Source organism: Ascaphus truei, chromosome 7 (assembly GCF_040206685.1).
Source record: "Ascaphus truei isolate aAscTru1 chromosome 7, aAscTru1.hap1, whole genome shotgun sequence".
Taxonomy (NCBI): Eukaryota; Metazoa; Chordata; class Amphibia; order Anura; family Ascaphidae; genus Ascaphus; species Ascaphus truei.
Window position 1 is genome coordinate 70,613,898 of NC_134489.1, and position 12,223 is coordinate 70,626,120.

At 37.9% G+C, this 12,223-nt stretch overlaps 1 protein-coding gene across 1 annotated transcript in view; it reads left to right on the forward strand.

The window, feature by feature from the left end:
- PDE11A (phosphodiesterase 11A) overlaps positions 1-12,223 on the forward strand; it is a 441,965-nt gene that overhangs the window by 405,523 nt on the left and 24,219 nt on the right. The window contains exons 16-19 of the mRNA XM_075608987.1: positions 1,454-1,531; positions 7,198-7,261; positions 8,752-8,826; positions 10,089-10,172. Of these exons, the coding sequence (XP_075465102.1) occupies positions 1,454-1,531; positions 7,198-7,261; positions 8,752-8,826; positions 10,089-10,172 (301 nt within the window). The remainder of the gene's footprint in view (positions 1-1,453; positions 1,532-7,197; positions 7,262-8,751; positions 8,827-10,088; positions 10,173-12,223) is intronic.

Consider the following 12,223-nt stretch of genomic DNA (forward strand, 5'->3'; position numbering starts at 1 on the left):
ATCTCCCATGTATCTCAGGTGTGCTCCCTCACCTCCCCATCTTCAGGTATGATTATTAGAACTAACGTACGTTATAGTAACGCTAGGGCTCCTTACGGCTGAAAACAGCACTTAACAGTTACTGAGCTTTGAAGATCCCCATAAGCACTTAGCGAGGTGTTAGTTTATAGTTAACGCGTTGTTAATTCAATAACGTAGCTTGGTGCAGCTGCGCCTAAGTTGTTTCTAACTTTTATTTTTGGGTTCTAGTAAGGGTTTGTGTTTTTTCCTTCGTAACCCTTTGCTGACAAGGATTTTACAGCCTACAATGTGCAAAACTCAATCTTACTTTGTATCTAGTCATCACTTGCTTTGACTGGTAAAGGTTTTAGCCTTTTCCATGGATTTCCCATTCATATTGCAGCACATTAATCTGCATCTTAGCATATATTCATCCTTGTTCATCTACTTATATATGTGACTATTAACCCTTTCACTGCCAAATGGGTCTGCAACACAGCGCAATTTATTGCATGTGCTTCAGGCATCGTAAGGGTAAAAGGCCCAAGTAAAGAAGCAGATGAAAAAAATAACAAAACCTTTTTAAATCAGTGTGTCTTTTTCATGGGTTTTCTACACTCATGCATAGTTTTTCAGGCACAGACTGTCCCCCTTGGTACCTGGGGAAATCATCGGTGGGCCCTGACAGGTTAGACTCTTAAGGGGACCGGACGAATTTAGTGTATTAGTGTATGCATGTGCCGTATGAACACATTTATCTATGGGTACCGACCTGCATCTATGGGTGTATTTATGTATGTGTGTCTGAGCCTCTTTATACAGTATATGCATAAGTGCAAACCCAATTAAACCTTATTATCCATTATACACTTTTCTGGCTAACAATTTGTGTCATACGTAGGAAACTCTGTTACATTTGATTCAGCCGCAAGCAGAAAATGCTGCAATGTGTCAACTCCAACTTGTATTCGCGCTTTCTTTACATTGATATATCACCCCTTATAAATAGGATACTGGAGATATAAATGCATAGGATTCACAGGAACGGAAGTGTTGCCCACATATGGATATCATTAATAATAATTATCTAAGTTAACTCATATAGCGTTATTTTTATCTTCTATTTTTTTTGTCAGTGCCATAAATAGCAGTGTACAAATTATTAGGTCGTATTCAATCTACTAGGCAGTGAACAAGTTAAGAATGAATGCTCTGTATATATCTTTGAAAGAATAGGTATTCCTTTACCTTTCTTTCCTCATACTAAATGCACATGCTCCAAAGGGAGACTTCTCTGTTATATCGAAGCAGAAGTCTGATCCATCTTCATAAATTGTCATGATAACATTGTCAGATGCAAGTGGCAAGCAAATCTCTTAGCATCACATCCTATAAACATTTCTATTTTTACATCTCTGATCCCATTAACCTGCCCATGTTTTATATATTTCAGGAGAAGAAATGAGTTTTTTGAACTGGTCAGTAAAGGAGACTACAACTGGAACGTGAAAAATCACAGGATTATATTCCGGTAAGGAAAAAACCGAAATATTCTTACTACAGTGTCTCTGAAGTGTATACGCCAATGTCAGAAGACAGTGTATGCGGTGTAAAATGTTCAATAGAATGAATACTTTAAATATGTAATCTTGCATAGTTGATGCTTTGATAATGCCAGGGTTGTCCTCTTCTTGGGGCACTGAAATTGTTAAGCAAAGCTCAGGTGTGTTTATATACATATTTATTTAGTTGTTATATATATATATATATATATATATATATATATATATATATATATATATATATATAAATATAGATAGATAGATAGATAGATAGGAAGAAGGAAAAGAAAAGGATATGGCGCCACCTAAATCTATTATAACACAAATATGGTAAGTGTAATGGATAATCTATGCTAAAAATTAAAAATAGAAAATATATAAAAAATATATATATGAATATTGTCCAGATAAATAAAGATACAATACAAATCAAAGTCCAACTCCACACACTGTCCAAATGAGTCTTTGCAGCCTGAATGCAGGGGGATACCACTCCCTCCAAGATATCTACAGAAAAAACAAACAAAAAACAGGCGCACTCATACCGTAATAAAGTTAACAAAATTTATATGGAGTAGGATAGGTTAAAATGCACACTCACAAACATAACGGGTAATAAAGCATTCATGAGTTATACTCAATCGCCAGCCAGGAAACAGGATGTCAGCAGCTCCAATACAACCGTCTAGTGTGGAAAGAAACCAGCAGCACTGCAATTTTCACTCCGTGTACCGGAGCAAGCAGGAGGTGTCTCTCCAATCCAAGCCCCTCGTCAGAACAGTAAGCCTCCGGTAGCAATGTCGCGAGGCCTGGTGACGTCACTGGGCTCCTCCAGATAGTCTGCGACGGTATCCGCAAGGAAAACACTGTGTATGGCGGCGTTTGGTAATGAATACCAAAAATGTGTAGTCCCGAAAGTGAAATGGCATATAATAAATAAAACTGGACAATATATTATCACAAAGCACTCCCTACGCGTTTTGTCTTATAAAGACTTCTTCAGGGGATGAAAAAACTTGGCACAGAACGCCGGCGGGCAATCAGCGGACGGGTGAGTGTGCACGTGTGCAGAGCGCCGCTGGTTATTCGAGGGTGGTGCATCTGGGAATCAAAAAGTCTCAACCAATCACAAAGGAGGCCGCTCGTTAGGGGCAGGCTCATATAGTGCCTGGCTGCGTGCCCACAAAGCCTGGGAGCGTGCGCCAATCAGCAGTCAGGTAGGGGGAGTTTTTTTTTTTCAGCGCGAGCAGGGAAATTTAAAAAAAAAAACGTGTGCTGCTTGGGCCAATAGGAACTCGCCACAATGTTAAATCCACTCGCCCTGGGCGTGCAGATGTATAGGTTTGTCGAACACTGTATATATATACACAGTGGTGTGAAAAAGAAAGTACACCCTCTTTGAATTCTATGGTTTTACATATCAGGACATAATAACAATCATCTGTTCCTTAGCAGGTCTTAAAATTAGGTAAATACAACCTCAGATGAACAACAACACATGACATATTACACGTGTCATGATTTATTTAACTTAAAATAAAGCCAAAATGGAGAAGCTATGTGTGAAAAACTAAGTACACCCTTACTGCTTCCATAGGAATTAAGATGCTAAGTAGCATGCTAAGGCTTAGGTTTGCAAAGTTGCATCTGAACAAACCACAAGCCTTCTGGAACAATATCCTTTGGATAGATGAGACCAAAGTGGAAATGTTTGGCCATAATGCAAAGCGTCACGTTTGGCGAAAACCAAACACAGCATATATAAATATGAGACAAAATAAATAAAGTCTGCAAAATGTGTACAAACAATATCAAATTGTATCAATGGATGCTGCCACAATGTATAAGTTATACACAATAACCAAGAGTTATATAAGAAAACAGAAACAAAAGGCACAAACCAAAAATAGATGGATGGAAAATAGTAAAAACCACCTACAAGGTCATAGATACAATGAAAGTCCATAGATAATTCCAGGATGAGGCAAGACCTAAAAAATGAGAGAGATGCCAAATATGGCGAAGTAAATTGTACAATGTAGCAGTAGGTTTCAAGCGTTTCAGGATAAAATCCTATCTTTGCTGCAACGGTGCGCTGGGTAACTTTGGGATCAGGTCTCCACGAGGAACGCCATTCGAACGATGTCACTGGCGCTGTCGCTCTGGTTCCCCTCCTCCTAAATCACCAAATCTCGCGATGTTTTGGCGAGGATGACGTCAAAACCCGGAAGTGTCTCTGTTTCTCTTGGGAAATTGATATTTGCAGTCCCAATTGCCTTAATAAAGGCATGCAGCTATAGATAAGTACATAAAAAGTCTGTGTAAGGGCTAAATGGAAAAGATCTTGCAGTAGACCTTAACCATACGCATTTCGTCTAAAAAGACTTCTTCTTGGGTATGTATGCATGAAGCCCTTAAATAGGCAGACTCAAGCTATGATAGTCTGAAATTCCCAATAGTTATACCAATCACAAAAGAGCAGAATGCAGGTGCTAGGCATGAACGAACTGCATAAACAATGATTAGTTGATTGGACCCCTTATATAACTTAACAGAGTTAATAAAAATACATATTTTATACATTATTGGTAAACTAAAAAGGTATAATAAAAATATAAGATATAATATAAAAGGCAGCTGGATGTACTATATGTCAATTTTACAGAAAGGTATATCCTAAGCAGCAGGCATTATGATAATTGTGTGTATATATACTCAATCAATAGGTGATAGGCTGTGGAGAGTCTGAATACAATTAATGTGTTTATTCAGTAAGAAATGCACCTAAGTCAATGTCCACATTGAGACCTAGATGTACTAAAGTTCTCATAGTGTGTATCCATCTAGTCTCAAGTTTGTATATGGCATTGATAGTGTCACCTCCTCTCCAATTGTATGGTAATTTATCTATCCTAATACAAATAATGCCTACAGGATTTTGATTATGTTGTTCAGCAAAATGTTTGGACAAATTATGCTGCAGAAATCCTTTTTGTATGTTAGTAATATGTTCTGCGAACCGTAATTTAAGTTTCCTTGTAGTGCGTCCTATATATTGTTTTTACAGGGGCACTGAATAAGATATGATGTTTGAGGAATCACAACTAATAAAGTGATCAATCTTGTGGTTGGTTCCTGTATGAGTAGAGATAAAACTTTTCACTTGTGTGGACACATGTAGATCTAATTTACACATTTTACACTTAAGGCATTTGTAAAAACCTTTGGTATCCATAAATGTTACAGTATATGTTTCTTCGTAAGATGGTTTGAGACAACTGGGAGCTATTTTAGTTTTGAATGTGTCAGCCTTTGTAAATAATATTCAGGGGATTTGTGGAAGAAGGGATTGAAGAATAGGATCTTTTAAGACCAAGTGCCAATGTTTCTTTATAACTTTCTTGATTTCAGGGGCCAGTGGATTGTATTGTGTGATAAATGGGATATTCATTATATTGTCTATTTCTTTTGTGATTAGTCTTATTGGAATTGTATTCCAATAGTTTTTTCCTGTCTATTTTTTGAATTTTTGAATCGGCTTGTTCTAAGGTAGAGTTTTTGAATTGTTTAGATCTAAATTTATTTAACATCACTTCTGCTTGTTGGCCATATATGTTGTTATTAGAGCAGTTTTGTTTAACTCTCCTTAGTTCCCATTGAGGAATATTCTCAAGCCATTGTTTATGGTGGTTGCTGTCAGCCTCAATATGATTAAGGCAACTAACAGGTTTGTAGTGAGTTTTGGTCCAGATACGACCATTCTCTATGTATATAAGCAGGTCAAGAAACTCATGACAGTAATCAATAAACAATAGTAAAGTGTCGTGATCCCCAAGCCAAATAAAAAATATGTCATCCACATATCTTGTCCAGAGCACCAGGTTTGCACCGAATTCATGTTGGACAAGATTCTGACAGATTTGTTAGTGATTTTATTTAATGATGTATTTTGGCTACTGGTTTTAATTTATGTGTTGCCTAGTAGTTGTATTAATTAATGTTTGTGTTGGTTACTGCTTTTATGTTATAAATGTATTGTTTGGCTAGTGGTATGATTGATGTAATTGATTGCCTATTGGTTTTAATTATTTTATTGAATGCCTAGTGGTTTCATTTCTTTAATTGATTGGCTAGTGGTTTATTTAGGTAATTGCTTGTTGGCTAATGCTTTTAATTTATGTTTCTGGGGGTTTAGGTGCTTGTTGTATCTTTTTTATTTTTGTGTATTTTTGACATTCATGCTTTTGTATTAGTGTGACTATTGGCTGCTTTAGTAGCTTATCATGCCCATATTATATGGGTATGATGTACTACTATGCCACTCAATGGGTACAGGGTGGGTATAGTGGGTCCAGGGTGGGTGGTTAGGCCTCCCGGTTAGGTAGTGGAGCAGGGTGGGTTAACCCCTTAATTACTATAGCAGTTATTAACCGCTAAGGTGATTAAGGGGTTAGGGGCCATTAGATTGTATTTTTTTATGTATTCTTGTTGGCATCGGAGGACATGACACTGCAGTATGTTGACAAGGATGCCCTTCATAATGGCAGGGGTAAGTAGAACGGTTTTATTTACTTTATTTATGCTGGCTAATGTTTTGTTTAATAATGGGCAAATGATCTATTATCCATATCTGGATAATAGTTCGTTTGCACATTACTGTACTGTATGTGTTTGGGGGGAGGTGTATTTATTGAAATGTAGGCCATCTTTATTTTTTTTACAACACAAATTGTACAAATTGTGTGTTGTGTATTTGTGCTTACTACATATTTAAATTTTATTACTAGTGTTGATGACCAGGGGGTCTCTGTAGAACAACCGCGTTGTTTTCAGGTCCAGGGACCCCCTGCTTCCCGAGATACAGGCCCTGTTATGGGGTGCCGGTATCTCCTATGCATGTAAATGCATGTAAATGTCCCGCGTCACGTGACCGTGACATGGTAGGATTTCTGCATACCGTGATAGCAACGCTGTAAAAAAAGGCGGATTAAAAACCCTGCCGATTTTTCTATTGGACTGGCTTGAGGCCCTAAATCTGAATACAACGAAAAGCAGCAAAGAATAAGCCGCAAGCAAATGAGTTAACAAGCAGTTAATGCCCAACTCCGTCGGCAACATCTGTAGGCCAGTCTTTAAGAAGCGGTGGGACAACAGCAATAAACTGATGGGGATAATGGAGATGTGGTCTCAGCTGTGAACTCCGACGGCCGTTTCACCGTGAGGCTTCTTCTGGACGGTCAATTAACATCCTTGGGGAATTATCGTTTCCCCCAGTTTGTTTCAGTTTTCATTGCTATGCCTTACAGTTTGCACCAGTGTGTATTCATTGTATTCTGTTAGTTTTTGGTATACAAATTCACATTATTTTCTTTGTGACTTTTCTTTATGTCATGCAGAGGTTTTAGTATTTAGGAATATAGTGGTTCTAGTTTTTTTTACTTATATTTTAATTGTTTTCTGTTTTTTCTGTGTTGCTAATAAAGTCCATCTTATTTTGCTTTAACTTGAGTGCTTGGTATAGGATTTCTTTTTTCTCTTTTTTATGTTTATATATATATATATATATATATATGATATGCATACAAATACAGCAAGGGTCCTAGTAAGTTTGCTTTGATCAACTTCTTTCTTGCAGATCAATGCTAATGACAGCGTGTGACCTTGGAGCTGCAACCAAACCATGGGAGATTTCAAGACAGGCAAGTCATGATTTATAGCAGGGCAGGGGAAGAACATGCTGATAGGGCAATATTACAAGGGCCACCGTGACTTACACAAGGCCAAAACAGAGGCTAACCCCTTTGGTGCTGGAGAAGTTGGTAAAGCCCTGCCACGCAGTGGATCCTAATTCTGAAATGATCATACATATTTAAAAGTCTGTATAACAGTATCAGAATGTCAACAGAGACATTTATACTCATCCGTTATCTTGTATAATATTGCTGTTTTCATCAGTAATGTGTATTACAGTTTTATCATATCTGTACGCTCAGTTCAACAAAACCGGGATGTTAAGGCAATTTGAGCCTAAAGATGTTACTCCTGTCCTGTTATACATGATACTTCAGAGCTTCGTGTACACACCATGTTAGCGCTCCCTCTAGTGGTCATAGCTTTACTTGTGGCACAGGTGCAAAAATTGTATAGTTTTTTTGTTTGTTAGGTCAGCTACTGCCAAAGTCGCTCACACTCATCTACCTCCCAGTGTCTTCTAAATAGTAAGGTGAAAGCAAAATTTACATTCGCAGTGAAAACGGTACTATTTTCAAACTTTCCCAAAACTGCCAAAGTTTGAAAACAAAATATGACATTCATGTCTTTCTTAAAAAAATAAATAAATAATATATATATATATATATATATATATATATAACAAGCTAAATTTCAAAAGACGTGTTGGGGGGAAAATACTAATATAAGCTACAGTAAGTCACCACCACTATCCTCTGTTCCTGTTTTAAGTGGCATTTCGTATACATGAATAATTTTATAGCACACAAAGTATATAAAAACATGCAGGCCCAAATCCACAAAAGGGTGCTAAGATTAGCACGCCTCAGCTCCGACTCATATGAATGGGAGTAATGGTTGTTATTCCCTTGTCTACAATTAATGGTGCCTTATTGCTTATGATATGATTTCCAAGAAGAACAAAAAGTGGTAAATGTATGTTTTCCAGAAAAAAAACTTTTTTTTATGAGCGACTTAAAGAACCCAGTAGAAAAATGACTCTCTCTATGAAGTATTCTTCTTGGATAAAAAACAACGTTAAGATGCTAAGTAAATTGGTTGTTCTAATCTTTCCGTTATAACCATCCCCATCTTTTAGACAGCTAGTATTCTTGCATTATGGAGATACCTCCGGCACTGTCCCATACTGACATTGATGAATCAGTGTCTGCATAGTTTTTAAATTTGAGGGCTTTCCACTCATTCAGTCAAATGTCTTCGTTGGCCATCCACATCCCGAGGGCAATATGAATGAATACAAAGAATACTGATTAGTGACAATAGCAGTAGCAGGCAGAATTAGACTCAATCATGCATATTTCCATTTTGTGTAAAAGTCTTTGAAGATAGAATATGTAGATGTGGAAGTCGTGTTACTTAGATGAGCACACCCCAGAAAGGTTATAAAAATGACAGCACCAATCTACATTGCAAACTGAGTTTTTATGTTGTACTGTAGGTTGCCGAATTAGTAACCAGCGAATTCTTTGAGCAAGGCGACCGTGAGCGATCAGAACTCAAGATGACTCCTTCAGTAAGTTTTTTATTTGAACTGTAATGTTTCCATTTTTCAACATTAATTGCATCCACAAGATAACCGCTTATAATCAAGCTATTACATTGGATTTATATTCTAGACATCTTACATGTTCAAGAAAAAAGAAAAATAATACGAAAGGTACACTGTACCTGTACATATAATGACAGTGACACTGTATTGTACGAACAAATATATGGAAATATTTTTAAATAATCTAATTGTGATATGATACCATTGGCATGTCCTCAAATAAAATAATAATCTTGATAAAAGTCCTGGCTTGGTGTACAGTGCTTTCAACATACAGGACCTTAAAGGTGCTGTACCTGCTAGCACCAAAGTGCACTAATAACTTTGATATGTTTAATGGGTTGCTGATTAGTGGTTATTCCCTCTGTGGGCCTTATTCCTTGTCAACTACAGGCTTTTGTGTGAACTGTTTCCTCACCCACATTTTCCTTTAAAATCAGACCTCATTCCAACTATGAATAACTTTAATCTGAATGTTTGCAAGCATGTAATATATCAAGGTGAATGGAATTATCAATAAAATATTCAACGACATTTATTTGGTAACCGCAAGCTTGGGTGTTCAAAAGAAGTGTGATTTTAATACAAAGTTTACATTTGCTCACCAGTGTATGGAGAATTATGAATGTAATGGAATTACATTGATGTTTATAAAATCCTGGCACTTCCTGTACCATAAACGACATCATCAAAGTGACAACAGGACTTGCTATTCTGTTTTTGGTTTTTATGTTTGTAAGGTATAACATGCCTTTAAGATTTCATACGTCTTCCACCATTGGGGGGCTCTTTTGTGGCATGATTTTGATATGATCTGTCTTAAAGGAGCAATTCAAGCGTTTTGTTAATTATTATATTTTTTTTAACATACGTTTGAAGCAGGGCACTGGGCACCCCCTGCTTCCCGAGATACAAACCTCCAAAGGGGTGCTGTATCATGGCAAAGTTTAAAGCTCTCGCGGCCAATAGGAAGCTGAACCTGATGACGTCACGGTTTCCTATTGGCCCGCAGGGCACAGAAACTTTGAAACTCCGTCATTACATGAACCTTGCTTGCCATGGGGCTACTGTCAACCCCTCTCTGGAAGCAGGGCGTCCCCTGCAAAACAAATTGCTAGTTTGGATTGCCTCTTTAAAAACTCTGGGTTTTAATAAGTCTTAGAGGAATCACGTGAATGGAAGAGTAAAACCCTACAAGGCCACTAAACTAATCCTTTTCTCCACAGGCCATTTTTGACCGAAATAGGAAAGATGAACTTCCAAGATTACAACTAGAATGGATCGACAATATTTGTATGCCTCTATACCAGGTAATTTGCATTTCAGTCTTTCTGACAGATCTATGAATGTTATTTGGGTTATAGTCAGCTCAGAAAGTTGTACTGCATCATCTCTTATTTGTTCATTTTTTTAATCAAAAGACAAGACAAAAACACAAGTGGAATTTTATATTGTATGATATTATAGAATTGCCACCTATATCATGTGAGAGGTGTTAGTTTCTTTCCCTCTGTGTCTCTGCATCCTCATTTTATAGAGTAATGTGAGACTTAAATGGATGGTTCCAAAACATTGGAAGACTTGGAGCCTGAATGACAATTCTGGATATTATACTTTATTGGCAGAATTCCAATGGACCCGTTGTGGTGCCTTCATTAAATGTTGAATTTAATGTGAATAGCTACTGTGTGCAGTAGATTACAAGGTTTCATAGTATACAGTGAGTATAATTTAAATTATTTAACATCTAAACCTAACCCATCAGCTGTACAATAATCTCAACAACAAAAAATCTATGCTGATCAAGTGTAAGCTATTGTGTCTGCCTGTCTGTATCAATCACGGTGTTCCGGTTTTGTTTTCAATGTTAAGCATTAAACATAAAGTTAGGATAGATGTAGAAACCATTCGTTTAATTATAGAAAGGGCAGAACAAGGGGCATAACGATCAGGCTACATTGAATGGCACAAAGCACTCCTTAGTTAGCTCCTAGCAGGATTTCCTAAGGGAATGCATTGATGTATGTTACTCTCTCTCACTGCAGTCTCTACACCACGCTGTGCAGCTATTAGCTTGATGCTCAACTAAAGGGGGGGGGGGGGGGGGAACACTAGCAGCCCTTGAAATCAGTGCTATAAATGCCTCAGGGAAACAGAAAGCCTGATGTCACACTATTAAGCTGTGTGAGCCCATCTCCGACATAAAAAGATATGTTTATTTCCTGAAACTGCATAAATACTAACTTTCACAATAATCCTCTTAACCACCCTCGCTCTCTTCAATTCCCCGCTTTATCTGGTGAAAGAAAGTAAGGCCGCCACTTTATCAAGTTCCCAAACATGCTCCAGAAAAGAAACGAGCCTCTTCTATCAGGTGTGGCTGTAATCCCACACATTTGAAGAAAGCAGAATTTGAAATTATTATGAAGAAAAGGGGATGCTTCTATGTTACTGCTTGTGTGTTTTATGGGAGTAGTAACATTCCCTGAAATGCTACTGGAGTAGACATGGTATAGCTCAGAGGTGCTAAACTCCACTCCTCAAGCCCCCCCCATACAGGTCAGGGTTTCAGGATATCCCAGCTTCAGCACACTTGCTCAATCAGAGGCTCTGTTGAAGACTGAACCTCTGATTGAGCCACCTGTGCTGAAGCAGGGACTGATTAAGCAACCTGTGCTGAAGCAGGGACTGATTAAGCCACCTGTGCTGAAGCAGGGAGATCTTGAAAACCTGACTTGTTGTGGGGACTTGAAGACTGGAGTTGAGCACCCCTGATTTAATTTTTAAGGCACTGCATCTATTTTATTGTTTTGTACCATTGTACTCTTTCAGATTTCTTAATCGCTTTCTATCCCAAAGCACAATGCTGTTCTTCATTTCTCCTTCAGGATGAAACTGTTTTGTTCAGTATTCAGTATCCTGACCTACAATGCTGAAGGTCAGTGGCTCTCAAACGTCTCTTCAGGGACCCTCAGCCACATCAGGTTACTCAGGCAACCACACAATATTCTAGTCATACGCAAATTAGATGACTTCACCTGTGAGCAAGTACATTGGTTATCCTTAAAACCTGGTGTGGCCAGGGGTCCACGAGGAGAGGAACTAATGTTTCTAGCTACACCGGGTTTAAATCCCAGTACCAGCTCCTTGTGACCTTGTGCAAATCTGTTGCGCACAAGCATCTACACTGTTAGCTTTTCTTATGATTCATAAATGACCTGATGACAGTCCCAACAGTTATCCCGGTCAACTTGGACGTTATTAAAAGCATTAATGGCTATTTTCCCGGAGGTGAATGCCTATCCACAAAGCTAATTATATGCAAAGACAACGTCCGTTAGTGATCTCCTTAGCATAGGCT